Source organism: Danio rerio, chromosome 4 (assembly GCF_049306965.1).
Source record: "Danio rerio strain Tuebingen ecotype United States chromosome 4, GRCz12tu, whole genome shotgun sequence".
Lineage (NCBI taxonomy): Eukaryota > Metazoa > Chordata > Actinopteri > Cypriniformes > Danionidae > Danio > Danio rerio.
Genome location: NC_133179.1, coordinates 54126472 through 54147495, shown reverse-complemented (window position 1 = coordinate 54147495; position 21024 = coordinate 54126472). Strand labels below are relative to the sequence as shown.

General features: G+C 42.2%; 2 protein-coding genes and 6 non-coding genes across 9 annotated transcripts in view; 5 read left to right on the top strand and 3 right to left on the bottom strand.

The window, feature by feature from the left end:
* LOC137491295 (uncharacterized) overlaps nucleotides 1-21024 on the top strand; it is a 331835-nt gene that overhangs the window by 121573 nt on the left and 189238 nt on the right. The window lies entirely within an intron of this gene.
* On the top strand, nucleotides 1124-1196 carry trnam-cau (transfer RNA methionine (anticodon CAU)). Its single transcript has one exon. It is a non-coding gene; the product is annotated as a tRNA-Met (tRNA).
* Nucleotides 1991-2073, bottom strand: trnal-cag (transfer RNA leucine (anticodon CAG)). Its single transcript has one exon. It is a non-coding gene; the product is annotated as a tRNA-Leu (tRNA).
* Nucleotides 2168-2240, top strand: trnam-cau (transfer RNA methionine (anticodon CAU)). Its single transcript has one exon. It is a non-coding gene; the product is annotated as a tRNA-Met (tRNA).
* Nucleotides 3008-3080, top strand: trnam-cau (transfer RNA methionine (anticodon CAU)). Its single transcript has one exon. It is a non-coding gene; the product is annotated as a tRNA-Met (tRNA).
* trnal-cag (transfer RNA leucine (anticodon CAG)) lies at nucleotides 4892-4974 on the bottom strand. Its single transcript has one exon. It is a non-coding gene; the product is annotated as a tRNA-Leu (tRNA).
* trnam-cau (transfer RNA methionine (anticodon CAU)) lies at nucleotides 5069-5141 on the top strand. The gene has a single exon. It is a non-coding gene; the product is annotated as a tRNA-Met (tRNA).
* On the bottom strand, nucleotides 6833-20175 carry si:dkey-57k17.1. Of its 2 annotated transcripts, XR_012401402.1 has the most exons (4): nucleotides 20146-20175; nucleotides 19435-19584; nucleotides 9072-10900; nucleotides 6833-7664 (listed from the first exon to the last, which is right to left on the bottom strand). XR_012401402.1 is itself a non-coding variant. In NM_001327886.1 (3 exons), exons 2-3 carry the CDS (start codon nucleotides 19517-19519, stop codon nucleotides 10020-10022), a joined length of 966 nt encoding a protein of 321 aa, NP_001314815.1. In that variant the 5' UTR covers nucleotides 19520-19584; nucleotides 20146-20175; the 3' UTR covers nucleotides 8259-10019. The 2 variants fall into 2 exon arrangements, 1 of the variants encoding a protein (NP_001314815.1); NM_001327886.1 differs by lacking the exon at nucleotides 6833-7664 and having other exon boundaries at nucleotides 8259-10900.

The following is a 21024-nucleotide window of genomic DNA, read 5'->3' as shown; positions in this document are numbered from 1 at the left end:
CTTATTTATTTTTGGATTTTTTATTCTATGTTCATTACTGTTTTGTTGACCAATGTTATATAAATATTTCATTTATAAATGACTGGTCCTTGATTTTTAAGTCCACTTTTCGTTGGTTTCTGTTTGTATTGAACATTTTATATATATTGTTTATTTATATTGGTAATATTGTATTGTTAATAACTAATTTATTATTTTTATATTTTCTAATCTATATATTTAATACTGTTCTGTTGACAATTGTTAGATAAATAATGCATATATAAATAACTGACTTCTCCTTGACTTTTAATTCCATAAACACTGTAGCTCTATGACACTTCTATAGATCATTTGTACGTCAAAATACAGAACAATAATAACCAGAAGCAAAACAATGCTACAACAACTACTGAATAAAAACACATTTAAGTTAGTATGCTTTATATTTCATAAAAGAATATTTAAAAACACAATAACAAAGTGCTTAGGCATATTTTATTTACCTTGGAGCATTATACATTCAAATTGTTTGTTTATTGAGTAATAAGAAACAAATAACAATAAAGCGTCTTTAGCTGGATTCGAACCCCAAATGTCATGACTTGATGTTGTACAAGGATTTGACGAAAAGTTCTGCAAATCCTATTGCCTTAAAAATCAACGGCATCCCAGGACATTCCACTACATGGCATTCCAAGACAGTTCTTTTGATCTCCTTTCGGTGCACTTGCAGTGAAGCCTTTGTCCATTGTTTTGTTCACATGCTTTTCCGAGTAGCTGTGCACAATGCCTTGATCACAAACCCCTTTAAAACTTTCAGTTTAAAGTGCCTATTAGGGTTGCCAGGGAAAATACTACGCTGCATTAACTTTGGCGCAAAGAGGATGATGCGGCGCTTTGTCACTTGGACATGGCGCCAGAGATTTAAAGAATTGAGCCTGAACGTGTAGCCAAAGATTTTGTTTGTCAGAAGTGGGTTCTGAAACCATGCCTCCAGTGGAGACTGCGACCTGAACATAGTGCCTTACATCGCTCAGCCATCCTGACATGCTTGCATGACCTGAGCTGTCTACTAAGACCCACACCGCAGCACAGTGAAATAAAAGCTGGAGTGTCACAGCTTGCCAAGCCACTGCAGTCCGCCTCGTTGGTGCAGTAGGCAGCGCGTCAGTCTCATAATTTGAAGGTCGTGAGTTCGAGCCTCACACGGGGCAGGGTGGTACCTTTTGGCACACGGGAGCGCTTACAGGACTGGGCGGCATTTTTTATCCACTTCCATGTGGTTCATGCTTACCGGGAGCAAAAAATGCTACAGCTTCTCTGGCGTGCAGTTCCAAGAACATTTCCTGAGTCTGAAGCAATGATGGCAAGACGTTGCTTGACGTTCAGCGTGAATCTGTCAAATGTCATGACTTGACGTTGTACAAGGATTTGACGAAAAGTCCTGCTAATCATATTGCCTTAAAATCAACAGCATTCCAGGACATTCCACTACATGGCATTCCAAGACAGTTCTTTTGATCCCCTTTCAGTGCACTTGCATTAAAGCCCTCGTCCATTGTTTAGTTCACATGCTTTTCCAAGTTGCTGTGGACAATGCCTTAATCGCAAACGCCTTAAAATTTGCAGTTTAAAGTGCCTATTAGGGTTGCCAGGGACATTACTACGCTGCATGAACTTTGGCGCAAAGAGGTTGATGCGGCACTTTGTCACTTGGATAGAGAGGGTGCTCGCTGCAGAGCCATTTGAGCAGAGCTGAGCTCCAGCAAAGGGGAGCATGAGCTCTCGCTCCTCCTCCTGTAAGCTGTTTTAATGCGTACACCAACCCCACCCCTAACCCTACCCCCAGTGACATCACTCGTTGAAGAAGTGCAAAAAAGGAGGAGCTCAAGCTCTACCTCGCCGTAGCTCAGCTTGCCCAAATGGCTCTGCAGCGAGCACCACTTGCTTGGATATGGCGCCAGAGATTTAAAGACTTGAGCCTGAACGTTTAGCCAAAGGATTGGTTTGTCAGAAGTGGAATTTGAAACCACACCTCCAGGGGAGACTGCGACCTGAACGCAGCGCCTTAGACCACTCGGCCATCCTGACATGCTTACCTGGCCTGAGCTGTCTCCCAGGACGCACACCGCAGCACCGTGACATAGAAGCTTATGTTCCACATCCTGCCCAACTCCAGCAGTCCGCTTCGTTGGTGCAGTAGGCAGCGCGTCAGTCTCATAATCTGAAGGTTGTGAGTTCGAGCCTCACACGGGGCAGTGTGGTACCTTTTGGCACACGGGAGCGCTTACATGACTGGGCGGCGTTTTTTATCCACTTCCATGTGGTTCATGCTTACCGGGAGCAAAAAATGCTACAGCTTCTCTGGAGGGCAGGAGGCGTGAAGTACCAAGAACATTTCCTGAGTCTGAAGCAATGATGGCAGGATGCTCCCATTCCTGTCAAGTATTTGCTTGACGTTCAGCGTGAATCAGTCAAATGTCATGACATGACATTGTACAAGGATTTGACGAAAAGTCCTGCGAATCATATTGCCTTAAAATCAGTAGCATCCCAGGACATTCCACTACATGGCATTCCACGACAGTTCTTTCGATCCCTTTTCGGTGCACTTGCATTAAAGCCCTCGTCCATTGTTTTGTTCACATGCTTTTCCGAGTTGCTGTGGACAATGCCTTAATCGCAAACGCCTTAAAATTTGCAGTTTAAAGTGCCTATTAGGTTTGCCAGGGACATTACTACGCTGCAAGAACTTTGGCGCAAAGAGGTTGATGCGGCGCTTTGTCACATGGATATGGCGCCAGAGATTTAAAGACTTGAGCCTTAACGTTTAGCCAAACGTTTTATTTGTCAGAAGTGGGATTTGAAACCACGCCTCGAGGGGAGACTGCTACCTGAACGCAGCGCCTTAGACCACTCAGCCATCCTGACATGCTTACCTGGCCTGAGCTGTCTCCCAGGACGCACACCACAGCACCGTGACATGGAAGCTGTTCTTCCACATCCTGCCCAAATCCAGCAGTCCGCCTCGTTGGCGCAGTAGGCAGTGCGTCAGTCTCATAATCTGAAGGTCGTGAGTTCGAGCCTCACACGGGGCAGGGTGGTACCTTTTGGCACACGGGAGCGCTTAAATGACTGGGCGGCGTTTTTATCCACTTCCATGTGGTTCATGCTTACCGGGAGCAAAAAATGCTACAGCTTCTCTGGAGGGCAGGAGGCGTGAAGTTCCAAGAACATTTCCTGAGTCTGAAGCAATGATGGCAAGATGCTCCCATTCCTGTCAAGTAAATGCTTGACGTTCAGCGTGAATCTGTCAAATGTCATGACTTGACGTTGTACAAGGATTTGACGAAAAGTCCTGCGAATCATGTTGCCTTAAAATCAATAGCATCCCAGGACATTCCACTACATGGCATTCCAAGACAGTTCTTTCGATCCCCTTTAAGTGCACTTGCATTAAAGCAAGTGCACTGAAAGGGCAAGTCCATTGTTTTGTTCACATGCTTTTCCGAGTTGCTGTGGACAATGCCTTAATCGCAAACGCCTTAAAATTTGCAGTTTAAAGTGCCTATTAGGGTTGCCAGGGACATTACTACGCTGCATGAACTTTGGCGCAAAGAGGTTGATGCGGCGCTTTGTCAATAGGATATGGCGCCAGAGATTTAAAGACTTGAGCCTGAACGTTTAGCCAAAGGTTTTGTTTGTCAGAAGTGGGACTTGAAACCGCACCACCAGGGGAGAATGCAACCAGAACACAGCACCTTACACTGCTCAGCCATCCTGACATGCTTGCTTTGTCTGAGCTGTCTCCTAGAACACACACCACAGCACAGTGACTTTGGCACAAAGAGATTGATGCAGCGCTTTGTCAGTGTTACTTTATCACTCAGACATGGCGCCAGAGAGTTAAAGACTTACGCCTGAATACATAGCCAAAGGTTGGGGATTGTCAGAAGTGGGATTTGAACCATGGAAGCTGTTGTTCCACATCCTGCCCAGCTCCAGCAGTCCGCCTCGTTGGCGCAGTATGCAGCGCATCAGTCTCATAATGTCGAGGTCGTGAGTTCGAGCCTCACACGGAGCAGGGTGGTATCTTTTGGCACATGGGAGCGCTTGCATGACTGGGCGGCGTTTTTTATCCACTTCCATGTGGTTCATGCTTACCGGGAGCAAAAAATGCTACAGCTTCTCTGGAGGGCAGGAGGCGTGAAGTTCCAAGAACATTTCCTGAATCTGAAGCAATGATGGCAAGATGCTCCCATTCCTGTCAAGTAATTGCTTGACGTTCAGCGTGAATCTGTCAAATGTCATGACTTGACGTTGTACAAGAATTTGACGAAAAGTCCTGCGAATCATATTGCCTTAAAATCAACAGCATTTCAGGACATTCCACTACATGGCATTCCTAGACAGTTCTTTCGATCCCCTTTCGGTGCACTTGCATTACAGCCCTCGTCCATTGTTTAGTTCACATGCTTTTCCAAGATGCTGTGGACAATGCCTTAATAGCAAACGACTTAAAATTTGCAGTTTAAAGTGCCTATTAGGGTTGCCAGGGACATTACTACGCTGCATGAACTTTGGCGCAAAGAGGTTGATGCGGCACTTTGTCACTTGGATAGAGAGGGTGCTCGCTGCAGAGCCATTTGAGCAGAGCTGAGCTCCAGCAAAGGGGAGCATGAGCTCTCGCTCCTCCTCCTGTAAGCTGTTTTAATGCGTACACCAACCCCACCCCTAACCCTACCCCCAGTGACATCACTCGTTGAAGAAGTGCAAAAAAGGAGGAGCTCAAGCTCTCCCTCGCTGGAGCTCAGCTCGCCCAAATGGCTCTGCAGCGAGCACCACTTGCTTGGATATGGCGCCAGAGATTTAAAGACTTGAGCCTGAACGTTTAGCCAAAGGATTGGTTTGTCAGAAGTGGGATTTGAAACCACACCTCCAGGGGAGACTGCGACCTGAACGCAGCGCCTTAGACCACTCGGCCATCCTGACATGCTTACCTGGCCTGAGCTGTCTCCCAGGACGCACACCGCAGCACCGTGACATGGAAGCTGTTGTTCCACATCCTGCCCAACTCCAGCAGTCCGCCTCGTTGGCGCAGTAGGCAGCGCGTCAGTCTCATAATCTGAAGGTCGTGAGTTCAAACCTCACGCGGGGCAGGGTGGTACCTTTTGGCACACGGGAGTGCTTACATGACTGGGCTGCGTTTTTATCCACTTCCATGTGGTTCATGCAGCGTGAAGTTCCAAGAACATTTCCTGAGTCTGAAGCAATGATGGCAAGATGCTCCCATTCCTGACACGTAATCACTTAACGTTCTGTGTGGATCTGTCAAATGTCATTATTTGACGTTGTACAAGGATTTGACGAAAAGTCCTGCAAATCCTCTTGCCTTAAAAATCAACGGCATCCCAGGACATTCTACTACATGGCATTCCAAGACAGTTCTATTGATCTCCTTTCAGTGCACTTGCATTAAAGCCCTCGACCATTGTTTTGTTCACATGCTTTTACGAGTTGCTGTGGACAATGCTTTGATCGCAAACACCTTAAAACTTGCAGTCTAAAGTGCCCAGGGACACTGCTACGCTTCATGAACTTTGGCGCAAAGAGATTGATGCAGCACTTTGTCAGTGTAGCTGTATCACTCGGACATGCCAGGTCATGCCAGAGAGTTAAAGACGTGTGCCTAAACGCATAGCCAAAAGTTGGGTTTGTCAGAAGTGGGACTCACACCCTTGCCTCCAGGGGAGACTGTGACCGGAACACAGCACCTTAGACCGCTCTGCCATACTGACATGCTTGTATGGCCTGAGCTGTCTCCTAGGACCCACATCGCAGCACAGTGACATGGAAGCTGGTGTGTCACAGCCTGCCCAGCTCCTGCAATCTGCCTCGTTGGCGCAGTAGGCAGCACGTCAGTCTTATAATCTGACGGTCACATGCTTTTCCGAGTTGCTTTGGACAATGCCTTAATCGCAAATGCCTTAAAACTCGCAGTCTAAAGTGCCCATTAGGGTTGCCAGGGACACTGCTACTCTGCATGAACTTTGGCACAAAGAGGTTGATGCAGCGCTTTGTCAGTGTCACTGTATCATTCGGACATGGCGCCTAGGGCTGTAATAATACACGATATGAAATCGAAATCGTGAATCTACGATCCTGTGTCGCATTGTGATAAAGGAGATTCGCGACACACCCCGTGAGTACCTTTCCAATAACGTCACGCGTGCCTGCAAAAGTTGAGCTAGTTGAAGAAGAACGTGAGGAAACAATTTTTTTTCACTCGACATCACGAGCACTGCTCCATTTATGCCCTTGCAATATGCGTTTAGCCGGGAGAGCTCGCACGGAGCTCTTAGTAAGGGACCGTCTGAATGTGTCAGGAATATCAAAAACAAAATTAACGTAACCCCGCTTGACAATAGACAACGGCAGAAACATTGCAAATGCTGTCAAAGCGGCCGGATTTTCACAGCATATACGATGCTTTGCTCACACTGTTAATGTGGCTGCACAGAGAGGGATGGGCGTTCACCAGATGTCACGACTCCACAGAGTAAGGAAAGTTGTCACGTTTTTCACTGCAATGTTGACATGATGGTGTTTCTGAAGAATTTTCAACTTTTTGGTTTTCTTGAGAGAAATAAGTTGTTTATTTGTTTAATGTTTACTTGACTTGTGGTTTGAAGCACAGGAATTAAGCCTCAGTGTGAAACAGTAGCCTAAAGGTAAGTGAATTATAACAGCGCAAACTTTTCTGTAACCGTGCTGTGCACTTTCTGCTTGACCCTTTGGGAGTGCTGACTGACAGGTGAGTGATGCGTGAGGTCAGGAAACACGATGAAGCTTTCAGTTAAGATGAACACAGTTTCTATAGTTATACTTTATTTAGAGATAAAGGTATATGGCTCTGCATATAATCACTCTATCTTGCTGGAGTTTATAGCCGTTTCGCTTTACTTCAGGACACATTAATGCCGCTCTGAAGGTCTAATCTCTGTTTTAAGTTATCCAGAGCTGTATGAATGTACAAATCTTGAATATCACGATATTATTAAATATTACAATTGTAACAACACAGACAGCATCACCTTTGCACAATTGATACCCAGCTGATTCAGTCGTTTCATAAGAGGACCGCGCCTCTTCTTTTTTCCTTGTCAACATAAAGGCAGAGAGGTGCGCCTCGTTTTCGCCCCTTGTTTAACTGCAAGGCATACTTAATTTGCGGGACGATAACGTATAACCCGTGCCTACAGACACATTGCCAAAGAAGCAAAATAGAAGTAGAATATTGCTGTTTGATACAGACGTGTTGATGCTAAACCAGCACTGATGTTGACCTGGATCTGTGTAATAAACGCAACAGATGAAACTCTTCCCACACTGAGTGCATGTAAATGGTTTCTCTCCAGTGTGGATCATCATGTGTTGATCAAGGTGTGAAGAGTGGATGAAACTCTTCCCACACTGAGTGCAAGTGAATAGTTTCTCCCCAGTGTGGATTCTTATTTGGATCTTTAGTTTGCTTTTGCTTGCCAAACTCTTTCCACACTGAGTGCAGATAAAACAACTCTTGTCTCTCATTTTTAAAATACCATCAGTCCCTAAATGAGTTTTGTCCTCAATTTTGACACGATGTTTCTCTTCTTTACTCTCCTCATACTCTTTAATTAGGTCTGAAATAAAAAAAGTTCAGTGTTTAGTAAATCATTAAACTCTCATCAAAAGCTGAATAGAAAAGGCACTAAAATATTGGCTACACAAATCTTAATTTTGTATGCACATTAAATGTAAAAACATAGCAGATAATATTTAGATTGATCTTGTCATATTAACCTCCTGGGGTTCATTACACACATACACATTTAGGCGGATTCTTATATGATTGATCCCAGATCAATTTTGGTCATATTGATGAGACATAAATTTGAAAGCGGTAAATGGCCAGTTTCTAATTGTATATATTCGTAATCACAACAAAACAACATGTTTTTGTAAAACTTTTAAAGCAGATAGGGAATGTTTTTCATTTGGTGCCTGACTAGTAAATCTGTCAGAAAAAACTGCTGAAATCTCTGAATATTTGCCTCACAGACATGAGACATATCTGCATAAAGCCTTAAATCTGCACCTTTAAATGACAAATGTTCTCTGGTTTAGTAATGTGCATGTAAAAAATGCAATGCAGAAATCTAACACTACAGTTTCAGATCATTAAACAAATGTAAATATAAATCAAAGATAACACAATTAAACACATTGTGCAGTTTTTAAATTAAGGTTTTTATTATTAAAAGGAAGACAAAATACTACCTATGTGAAAATGTTTTTTCTTATTAAAACAAAAATTTAATTTACCACACTGGCTTCAAGTTCTCTAGCCACACCCAGACCTGATTACTACCACACATGTTCGCAATCAAGAAATCACCTAAATAGGACCTATCTGACAAAGTGAAGTAGACCAAAAGAGCCTCAAAAGCGGGATATAATCACAACAACACTTTAACTACATGATATAAGTAATGCAAAACAAAACCATAAGATTAAAGAAACAATGAAATGGCAGGTCTTGACATAAGGACTCCCGAGTGGCCACAGCGTCCTAGAGTAGCTAGCATAACAACTTTTATATACCCATTAATGAGTAATGCTGGCATCCAAACAGGATACTCCACATACTCCAATCAGGATTTACCACATACTTCAATCAGAAGTGTTGAGATCATCACAGTGTATTAATATTGTAAAACTTCATACCTGTGGCTTTGCCTAAATCATCAAATATTCATCAAGTTTGTATTCTACTCAAAAAAGTAAATGTAGTAAACTAGAAAGAATCTTGAACCCAAAAGTAAAGAAACTTAACTAACAAAAGCTGCAACACAGAACAATTTAATGGGCTTTCTAAACTTGAGGCCCTGGTATACTGCTAACTAACCGCCCGGGAGCTCCACCTTCTTTAATGTGCGGTGTCTTCCCAGTGATTTGTTTCTCATTCAGGCAGTCAGACAGAGAACATCATCTAAAACAACACTAGCTACATGAATACACTGGAGAGTGGAGTACAGATGTATCCGCACCTGTACAATCACTTGCAAAGAGATTTTAAGCCACAGAGGTGCTGTTTGCCAGATGTTTTTGAAACTGTTCTTCTCTCAGCCGTCATCATTGTGTTTAAGGTAAACACGAGGAGCACAACACATTTCCAACCTCACCTACTGCAGTGAAGGAGTGTTAAAAAACAGTATATCGTCACTCAGCCTTTTCAAACATTATTCAGACATGAAACATCCTGTGCACATGAGAAAATGTTTTGCTGCATTCATGTCATGTGTGCAACTTTTTGTCTATGTGTTTCTTAAGCTGCGCCGAGTGAGCAAAACTCTGTAGACACTCATCAGATCTGTACGGTTTCTCTCCAGTGTGAATCTCCTTTTGTGTTTTCAGATGTGTTAACTGATTAAACCTCATGTAACAGTGTGAATTGTCTGGTGCAGTTTCAATTTTGGAGCTGTAAGAAAAGTCTTCTCACACTCAAGCACACATACTCTTTCACACCAGTATGAATCTTTATGTGTTCATTAAGGTCTGCTGATCTGTTGAAACCCTTCCCACATTGAGTTCATGTGAATGGTTTCCAAGTGTGGATCCTCATGTGTTTATTAAGGTCTGAGGAGTTTCTGAAACTCATCCCACACCGAAGCTGTGGTCACACTAGAGTTTGAGCATTCAAAATTATGTTGTATGGAGCTTTGCAAAGGGGCGGGATTAAAAAACATGATTACGCATTAAAAACAGTGAGCGGTTGGTCCATATTTTACATTTCTGTCCAGAGAGGTCATGTTTTTATCTTCGATTGGTCTCACACAGTCAAGTGATGCAATTTTGAAGGTCAGAGTTCATCAAGCTTGAACTTTGCAATGGAGTGAACTGCGAAACTTGATGCACAAACTTGCGTTTTCAGTCTGACGCATTCTTGTGCGTATGAATAGAAGTCTATGGGGAGAAAAGTCCAGTGTGACCACTGCTTAAGTGCAAGTGAATAGTTTCTCTCCAGTGTGAATCCTCATGTGGTGATTAAGGGATGACGATTGGCTAAAACTCTTCCCGCATTGAGTGCATGTGAACGGTTTCTCTCCAGTGTGAATTCTCATGTGTCTATTAAGGTCTGATGAGCAGCTGAAACTCTTCCCACACTGAGTGCATGTGAATGGTTTCTCTCCAGTGTGGATCCTCATGTGTTTATTAAGGTGTGATAAGCAGTTAAAACTCTTCCCACACTGAGTGCATGTGAATGGTTTCTCTCCAGTGTGGATCCTCAAGTGTAGATTACGGGATGATGATTGGCTGAAACTCTTCCCACACTGAGTGCATGTGAACGGTTTCTCTCCAGTGTGGATCCTCATGTGTTTATTAAGGTGTGCTAAGCAATTGAAACTCTTCCCACACTGAGGGCATGTGAATGGTTTCTCTTCAGTGTGGATTCTCATGTGTTGATTAAGGTAGGATGATTGGCTAAAACTCTTCCCACACTGAGTGCATATGAATGGTTTCTCTCCAGTGTGGATCCTCATGTGTTGATTAAGGTATGATGAGCAGCTGAAACTCTTCCCACACTGAGTGCATCTGAATGGTTTCTCTCCTGCGTGGATCCTCATGTGTTGATTAAGGTTTGATGATTGGCTGAAACTCTTCCCACACTGAGTGCATGTGAATGGTTTCTCTCCAGTGTGGATCCTCATGTGTATATTAAGGTGTGATGAGCTGTTAAAACTATTCTCACACTGAGTGCATGTGAAACGATTCTTGTCTCTCCTTTTCAAAATACCATCAGTCTGTAAATTAGATTTTTCCTCAATTTTGATATGATGTTCCTCCTCTTTACTCCCCTCATACTCTTCAAATAGGTCTGAAATAAAAAAAAAACATTATTTTTCACCAAGTCTTAAAAACTCTCATCAACAGCTGAAACGTGTAAAGACACATTGGCTACACACGCTGTAATTTTCATGCACATTAAATGTAAAATGAATCAGATCTTACTGTAGCAGTATTTGGCTAATAAAGTGGGTTGGGCGCCAGGGGTTGAAAAACCCCACTACAGTTTCTTAAATAATTCAATTAAATGAAAATTTAAGTTTCAACAGATGCATGATTTAATAAAACCAAATCAGATATTCAATCATACAACAGATCAATGAGTTAATAAAGAAGAAAACGAAAAGAACAAACTTTAACTTCAACACATTGTAAGTAAATCCATAAACCAAACAAACTTAAATTTCCAGGCCCAGGCACAATACCTATTAATTACCTTTTACAAACAAAACCATCAACGGGTGATACATCAACCAACCATAAAGAAATAAATCAAATAAACCACTTCTAAATATACAACAATCAATATTAATCAAATTCCCACAAACATAATAATTCAAGTTCAAATCAAATCAATCACACATTCAAGAACTTATAGAACTCAGTTGTACACTTTACACATAGTACATATTCCATTTGTGCACGCTGAATCAATTGCACATTCAATGCACTTGATGTCTCTTAGTTCGTATACGCTAAAGTAGATTTTCCATTTGTGCACACTGAAGTAATCGGGTAATTAATGCACTCTGAAATGTTTCTCAGTTCGTATACGCTAAAGTAGATTTTCCATTTGTGCACGCTGAAGTAATCGGGTAATTAATGCACTCTGAAATGTCTCTCAGTTCGTATACGCTAAGGTAGATTTTCCATTTGTGCATGCTGAAGTAATCGGGTAATCAATGCACTTGAAATGTCTCTCAGTTCACATATTGAGCTACAAAAAACGGACTCAAAGCAACAAGTACGCAGTGCGCTCTCAACACACACACACACACACACACACACACTCAGTCAGCATGACCTCTCAGTGACCCGGAATCACCTGCATGCTGACTGCGTGATAAGGAATGAATGAGAGAAAGAGCGAGAAACCCATCCAAGGCACTCTAAATAACGTTGTATCAGCTGACAGTAGTAACCCAATCAGACGTCACTCATATAATAATAAGGAAAATTCTAATGACGATCGTTACAATACTTAGTTTGGTCCATTAACGTGTACACATTTCAGCGCAGTGTGTCCTGAACACAATCAAATTACCGATTTATCTCGCTGGCATGGAGTCAGCTGCCGACTCACCGGCTGGGTTCGTCAACGCACTCAATCTTCACATCCACACCTCCACATTCGCCATTCTCCACTCATTTCCCTTGACCCCTCCGCTCCGTGGGTAAGAAGCAAAAGTTTTTGGGGTTTTTTTGCCCAAATTCTCCTTTTATTAATTTTGTTTTGTTTTCTCCTTGTACTATTATTATCAGTATTATTTTTCCCCGTTTTCAAATCTGATGAATCTGCTGGCCTGAAATCATTTGCATTTTTTTTTTTAAATGCATTGTATTTAAATCAAATGAACATTTTCATATTAGTCAATAATATTACTGTTTTAATTTAAAAGCTGAATAAATATAGATTTACACACATTTTCTCAAGCAAATAAACAATTAATGATGGGCTAAAAATCTGTAAATTTCTGCAGCAAAATCTGCGGAATTCTGTGTGCGCAGATTCTGTGTGGGCCTAATAATGAGCCATCAGACAGGTATGTGACTAACTGTACATTCACACCGAAAGCGGCGAGAGCGTCAATGTAGCCGGAAGACATTTATTTTCAATGAGAGCCGGCAGTGATAAGCAGCGAGGAGTGGCACGTCTTTGCCGGTGTGGACGTCGAGGAGATTTGAAATCAAGTGAGCTTTATGGTAATGAGCTATGACGTGGTTCGGCGGCAAGCAATCAGAATGTAGAAGTCCACCGCTTAAGGAGTCCAGAAAACACAGTTCTCCTTCGGGTGGGGAACTCCAATGCTATTAGTGGATTTGATTTTAGGAAAATCCACGAATTGGGAGGATTCGGTTCAAAAGCCGCTTGTCTTAAAGAGTATTGAACGGGCCAATGAAATGGCAGCGTAAGCTTGCGCAGGTGTGCATCATTGCCAATTAACCCAGCACATAAGCACACGTGGAGCAAGCAGACGCCATCCTTTTCGCTTCAGAGACTTTTCTGATCGAGTCGATGAGGGTTCCTCTTGCTGTCTACAGCGACTTCTGAGCAAACAAGTGTCTCCCGATCCAGAGTGTGTATATGCGGTGGCAGACGGTCGAGCTGGGATTCTCCCTTGCCTGGCGTTCTTTGGGTCCGGTCCTCTAAGAGCGGTGCATATAGTTGCATTTTTCCTAAAAGAGCAACACAGTCGTGCAGCACGTCCTTTTCAGGATGGCGCTCCGACTGTGCGTTTCTGGTTGCGGGGGTTTCCTGGCTCCAGATGATGGACACGATAACTGCATTACATGTTTGGGGGTCCAGCATGTTAATGTGGTGCTCGCAAGCGGTTCATGTCGTCACTGCGATGCCATGACCGTTGCGCAGCTAAAATCGCGGCTAGCTTTCATCAGAGAGCGAACCACCCCAGTTGCCTCCTGCTTTGTAGCTGGCGCTAGGGCAGATCTGAGGGTCTCAGCGGGAGATAATTCGCCGCCCAAGGGCTCACGGACCTACCGCTCCTCCAAGCGCTCCATCCAAGCTTTGTGCACTGGGAGTGATCCATCTAATCAGATGGTAGCGCTGAAGCTCACTGACACCAGAGATCAGATGTCCTCTGCGGTATCAGGGGGTGGGCTTACACTGTCTGACGAAGATCCAGACCCACTCACCCCCTCCGGACAGGCAAGTGCCGCCAAGACGGATCCTGAAGCGGACATGTTAGTCGTGCTTTCCCTGGCTGCTTCGGCCGTGGGGTTAGAGATGGTTCATCCCCCAGCTCCGCGGCCTGACCGACTAGATGGGTGTTATGTAGAGGAACAGAAGGTGAAGCCCTCTAAGCCTCTCGTCCCCTTCTTCCCGGAGGTGCACAGTAGGCTCACGCAGTCTTGGAGGGCACCTTTCTCTGCCCGCGCTGCATGCCCCTCCGCCCTCACCGCTCTTGACGGTGGAGCTGCCAGGGGGTATGAGGCGATCCCGTCAGTGGAGCGCGCTATCGAGGTCAATCATTGCCCGCGTGGCGCCCCTACATGGCGGGGTCCGCCCCGTCTCCCGTCCAAAGCCTATAGGTTATCTGCCCTCTCGGAGCCAGAGCTTACAAGGCTGCGGGCCAGGCTGCTTCCGCCTTGCACGCGATGGCCACCTAACAGCGCTACCAAGCGCAGGCGCTATCCGAGCTGCACGAGGGCGGGTCTAACCGCGACCGACTATGCTCTTCGGACTACTAAGTCCGCCGCGTGTGCGCCGGGGAGGATGATGTCCACCTCTGGCTAAACCTGGCCGATATGCGCGATGTCGACAAAGTTCACTTTCTTGACTCGCCCATAGCCCAGGCTGGCCTGTTCGGCAACACCGTCGGTGAGTTCACCCAGGAATTCAAGGCGGTGAGAGAGCAGTCGGATGAAATGGGCAATGTCATCTATCGGCGGGACCGTAAGCCCGATCCACCCGCCGAGCCATCCACCTCCGCTGCTCCTCGCTGAGGAGCGAAGCGGCTCCGGCGAAGCGGGTGCGTCGAGCACCTCAAAAGCCGGCAGCCCCCCCCTGCTCAGGGTGCTGTTAAGTCCGGTAAACGGACCGCGAAGCGTCCCTGAGACAGGCCTCTTTCCCCGCGGGGCCCCTATTCCAACGGTACTTTTTAGTGCCACGAAAACATCAATGGAAGAGCACTTTTCCCCTTCCCCGGATGTGACAGCATGAACCTTGCCAGTCCGGGACACGCTGCCTTCCAGCTCGTAGGTTCTACATGCTTCGCCAGTGGCTCACGAGCGCTGGGGAGACGGTTTCCAGCTCTTCCGCGGGACCCTCGCACTGCCCGGATCAGCACACCCACTCCGTGCTGCCCCACCGCTGGTACGTCAGCGAATGTAGCGATGACTCCATTAGCGGAGGCTCTGCCTGCCTGGTTAGCGCGAGCCAGCCGCTCGCGGTGGCTCATATGCACAATCAGACTCGGTTATGCGATCCAGTCCGCAAAACGGCCCCCCAAGTTCACGGGTGTGTATTTCACCAGGGTCCCTGTCCGCCCTGTCTTGCGAGAGGAGATTGCTGCCCTCCTGGCAAAGGGTGCAATCGAGCCAGTCCCTCCAGCCGGGATGGAGATTGGGTTTTACAGCCCGTAATTCATCTTACAAAAAAGAGCGGTGGGTCACGGTCTACACTCATTGCCAGTTGTTCTTTTCCCTCACCAAGGGCTCTCTCGGCACGGATGCACTGGCCCACAGCTGGCCTCGGGGCATGCGCAAGTATGGGTTTCCCCCAGTAAGCCTGCTCGCGCAGTTACTATTCAAGGCGAGGAATACTTACCAAGTGCGGTGGTTGATACCATCACTCAGGCTAGAGCCCCCTCCACGAGGCGCGCCTACGCCCTGAAGTGGAGTCTATTCACTGAATGGTGTGTCTCTCGCAGAGAAGACCCCCGAACCTGCCAGATTAGTGTTGTGCTCTCTTTCCTTCAAGAGAAGCTGGAGAGCAGGCTGTCGCCCTCCACTCTCAAGGTTTACGTGGCTGCCATCTCTGCTCATCATTATGCGGTAGCTGGCGGCACCGTGGGAAAGCATAACCTCATCATCCAGTTCCTCAGAGGCGCTAGGCGAATTAATTCAACCCCCCCCTCTCATGCCCTCTTGGGATCTCACCCTCGTTCTCACGAGCTTGCGCACAGATCCCTTTGAGCCACTCAAATCAGTATCTTTAAGATTCTGTCCCTGAAGACAGCTCTGCTGGTCGCGTTGGCCTCCATTAGAGGGTCGAGGACCTGGAGGCATTTTCGGTCAGTGACTCGTGCCTGGAATTCGGGCCAAATTCCACTATGAACCGATTCCTCAATGGCCCCCAGCACTGACTCAGCGGAGGAGTCACTTGCTGGCCCACTAAGTTGTAGGCCTGCCCGTTGGTCAGCCTGCGTTTTGGGTATAGGTGCCTGCTATGCAAGATCCCCACTAGGTGATCCCAGATGCTTATTCTGCCACGGTTCAGTCCCCCCTCTCGGGTGGACCCGTGTCTTCCCTCTCCGCTAACCACCTTCTTTATGCGCACTCCCCCTTCTTAGGGCTAGTCCATATGTAATCTTGCCATCTTTTCTCCCTCAGAATTCTTCCTAGAATTATCTAGACGCTCGCAACTTCCAAAAAATATACCTAAATCCATAAAACTTCCGTTGAAGTGGGATAAGTTAGGGCCAGGGACACGTTGGAGGACCGTGCCTCCCATGATGTGGGTGTGTCACGCTTGCTTGACTATCCTCTCATCGGAGGCGTTGGTAAGGTGCAGTCATTATGGCGTTTTCCATAGTTCTCCCAATTTGTGGATTTTCCTAAAATCAAATCCACTAATAGCATTGGAGTTCCCCATCCGAAGGGGAACGCTCAGGTTACTAAAGTAACCCTCGTTTCCCGAGGAGGGGAACGAAAATGCTATTTACCATCGCCATAATGACTGTCCCTTGTTAGCAAAGTCTCTTCAGCTTAAAAAGGATGGCGTCTGCTTGCTCCGCGTGTGCTTATATGCTGGGTTAATTGGCAATGAAGCACTGAAACATATTTTAAAAAGTTACTGGCGAGTTACTGACGTGCATTAATGTTGCAAGATATATATTTTTTTCTTTAAAAAAAGCGTGAATGTTATGCGACAATACAAAACAGTATTGCTGCTTCAGGATATTTTAGACATATGGACACACTGGATAATTAAGTGAAGCAAATCCACATCACATGCAACTTGATCTCTCATTGTTAAACAAATTTGACAATAAGTGAGCAACATTTTCACGCTAGAAAGTATGGTTTTATGCGGGAATGTAACTGATAAGATATGATGGCGCCGACAGTTTTACAGTTTAAATAAGTGTATAAGCTTTTTTTAAATAATCCTTTAACAAATATTTAGCACATTGAAAGTAATTAAATTATCTTGTCTTTTGTTTTAAAAATGTGTGCAAAGGATCAGGAATTGATTGCACATGCATTGCTCTCATGCCACGTTTTCAAGGATAAATTTGCATCTGTGTGCTGCTTTGAAAAGAATAAAATTATTTGAAAGCACATTAAAGACTATACACATAAAATAAAACAGTCACAAAGGTGTATCTTATGGAAAAAAAAACACCAATTGACGGGGACTGCTTTTGGTTTTTAAAGAATCAAGCAGATTTTAAAAAAGTCTCATTTGCAGAAAAGAAATGACAAACATTTTGCAAAAGGACAAACTTAAACATATCGGCACTGTTAAAAGAACATTCTACTTTATATATTCTTTCGACTCCAATACAACAGCTAAAGCCCTGGTCAGATCACATGATTTTTACTGTCGTTTAGTCACTACATCAGATCATGCAATTTTGTTTTTCTTTTTAAATCTTGACTTGTCGTGGGTAGCAAATGTGCCAGACTACATGTTCCTTCACAATCAGTCATCCTGTGATGTCTACAATAATGGTTATTTCCCAAAGCAGTCACATAGGTTGCTATATATATATATATATATATATATATATATATATATATATATATATATATATATATATATATATACACACACACATATATACACATACACACACACACACAGACAGTTGAAGTCAGAATTACTAGCCCCGTTTTAATTTTTTTTCTCTTTTAAATATTACCAAAATGATTTTTAACAGAGCAAGGAAATATTCACAGTATGTCTGATAATATTTTTTAGTCTGGAGAAAGTCTTATTTGTTTTATTTCGGCTAGAATGAAAGCAATTATAAATTTTTTAAAACACATTTTTGGGACAAAATTATTAGCCCCTTTAAGCAATATTTTTCCCGACAATCTACAGAACAAACCATCGTTATACAATAACTTGCCTAATTACCCTAACCTGCCTAGTTCACCTTATTAACTTAGTCAAGCCTTTAAATGTCACTTTAAGCTGTATAGAAGTATCTTGAAAAATATCAAGTAAAATATTATTTACTGTCATCATGGCAAATATAAAATAAATCAGTTATTAGAAATAAGTTTTTAAAACTATTATGCTAAGAAATGTGCTGAAACAATCTTCCCTCCATTACACAGAAACTGGGGAAAAAAAATAAACAGGGGCGCTAATAATTCAGGGGGGCTAATAATTCTGACTTCAACTGTCTCTCTCTGTGTGTGTGTGTGTGTGTGTGTGTGTGTGTGTGTGTRTRTGTGTRTATATATATATATATATATATATATATATATATATATATATATATATATATATATATATATATATATATATTATCATCTCATTTTCAATTTGTTTGTTTTTTAAATATTATTTTAATCTCAATAAACAACTTGCAGACAATAAAAATGCATTTTATTTAAAGGCCCCTTTCATGACGCTCAAGGTCACCATACAGGACAGCTAGAACAATCAGTTCAGGTAAAAACAAAATAAAAATAATAGCAAAAACAAAACAATACAAACTTAGCAAATTTAGCATATTTAAAATTGGGGGCTTCCATGATTTTTGACATATTTTAAACCAGGGTTTCTGCAGGTTTCACCAAGTTAGATTAATTAAACCTTTATGATAAATAGAGTTAAAATGACCTTTTTGAATGAAAAGTTTAAAGTTGTATTGAGATGGATTGTTGGTGATTGTATGGGTTTTGGCCAGATTGAGTAGGAAAACATGAACAAAGAAAAATTAAGACCTTTAAAAAGAAAAGGTTTAAGACCTACAACACAATATTTCAGTAAATTTAATACTTTTTAAGGCCTGAAATTTGGATTTTGGAATTTACAACGTTTTAAGGCCCAGCAGAAACCCTGTTTAAACACAATAGCCCTGGTAATTAGTTATTATAATAATGATTTAATTCTAACTCAGATACTATCTGTGAGAACTAGTAACAACTACTAGAAAAAAGTTTAAACCCATAAAGTTGATGAAAAAAGGGAATTGTGATCACAGTGACATATTAGTACAAAGTACTAAGCCAACATTATCACTGTAATAGCAGATATCTTCTATGAGAATACTGTAGGTCAAATATAGTCAGCTCAATTAAACTTCTCTAAATGTACTGTTTTTGTTTATTTTATATAGTGCCAGTGCTCAAGCATGCTTTACAAACAGAAGGAGAACTAGAAAAGCAATAACCTTAAGAAGGTAGATAAAATGGGAGACTAATAATACATAAAAATAATGATAAAAAAACATGAGAACAAGTGACAAGAAATAAACTCATTCCTCTTTCAATGAGTGCTAATGTGCATATAAGAGAACTAGGCAGCACACTCAGGTCTGTAAGATGGATTTAATTTAGTATTCTTATTATTAATCTGAATGAGGATCAAATGACTGAGTTGGTCTTTGAGAGTGAAAATCAGTATATATCATTAAGATATCCAACCTGTTTGTTCCTGCAGATCTTCCTGTTTGACTGTGAATGTTTCTTCAATCTTCACATCTTCACTCTCCTCTTTAATAAACGCCATCTTTATAAAAGTGTGGAGATCAGTCGCTTCAGCAGGAGTTTTTCTCTGTGTTTGGACACTTTATCCTGTTTAAAATGAACAAAACAATAAAAATGTTGTTTAAAATAAATAAAACAATGAACAGAAAAAAAATAACTTCTCTTCAACACTTGCTTCAACAGTTTCTTTATATGAGAGTCATTAACAAACAGAAATCAGATAAGTCTGATCAAGAAACAATAGCCACTGATCAGCTGATTAAAACTAGTACTCCATTTCTTATATATAGTGATGTATATTTATAATGGAATGACATTGTGCTATTTAATCAATTAAACTTTCATTAAAACACTTATTACACACTTTTACTTTATTCAAGTATCTTCTTAATTGTTTTGTTTGTTTTATTTATCTTATTGTCTGTTTATAGCACATTTTTGCACAAGACAAATTGTGCTCTCCGGAACAAAAAGTTTATCCTATCTTTATTAAAAAAATAGACCTTATTACTGTAAGTTTTAGTAAATAGTACTACTTTGTATAAGGGTTAAAATAATATTGTCAACAGGTACATAATTTAGCACTGAATGAAAACACTGAAACTTTAATCAATCGCTTTATATAAGGCTAAACGCTTTAAAACAAACCTTTCTCCAGTTGAATCACAGCGCGAGAGCGGCGCAGGCTTATGACGTCACAAGTCACGGCAAAATAAAAGTTTTTTTTTTTTTTAACCTTTTTTGCCACTTACTCAGTCATGAGTCATGACTTATTATATATAGTTTTTCTCTGCGTTTGGGCATTTTATCCTGTTAAAAATTAACAAAGCAATACAAATGTTCTGTTTAAAATAAATTAAACTATGAATAGTAACAAAATAACTTCTCTTCAACAGTTTCTTTATATGAGAGTAATTAACAAAAATAAATCCAGTAAGTCCGAGCAAGAAACAACAGCCACAAATGAGCTGATTAAAACTAGTACTCCATTTCTTATATACAGTGATGTATACTTAGAATGAAGTGAAATTATGTTATTTAATCAATTAAACCTTCATTAAGACACTTAATACACATACATTGTTCAATAGTTATTTTTACTTTGAGTAAAATAGTATTACGTTGTATAAAGGGTTAAAATAATATTGTCAACAGCAGGTACATCATTGGATGAAAAACCTGAAACTTTAATCATTCGCTTTATATCTGTGTAAAAGCTTTAAAACAAACCTTTCTCCAGTTGATTCACTTTTTTTTTTTACAATTAATGCTTGAACTGACAATACAAGAACATCATAACAAAGTCAGACAGATCTTTAAAAAGAGCAATAATTTACATACACTGTAAACGATTTCTTGTTAAATTAACAGTAAGTTACTGGCAACAATTATCCAGTAGCTGCTGTATTTCATAAAACAGTAACATTACTGTAATACTAATTACATTAGTATTACATTTACTGTAAAATGTAATACATCATTTTACTGTTGTTGATTTTTACTGTAACACCAATTACAGTAGTGATA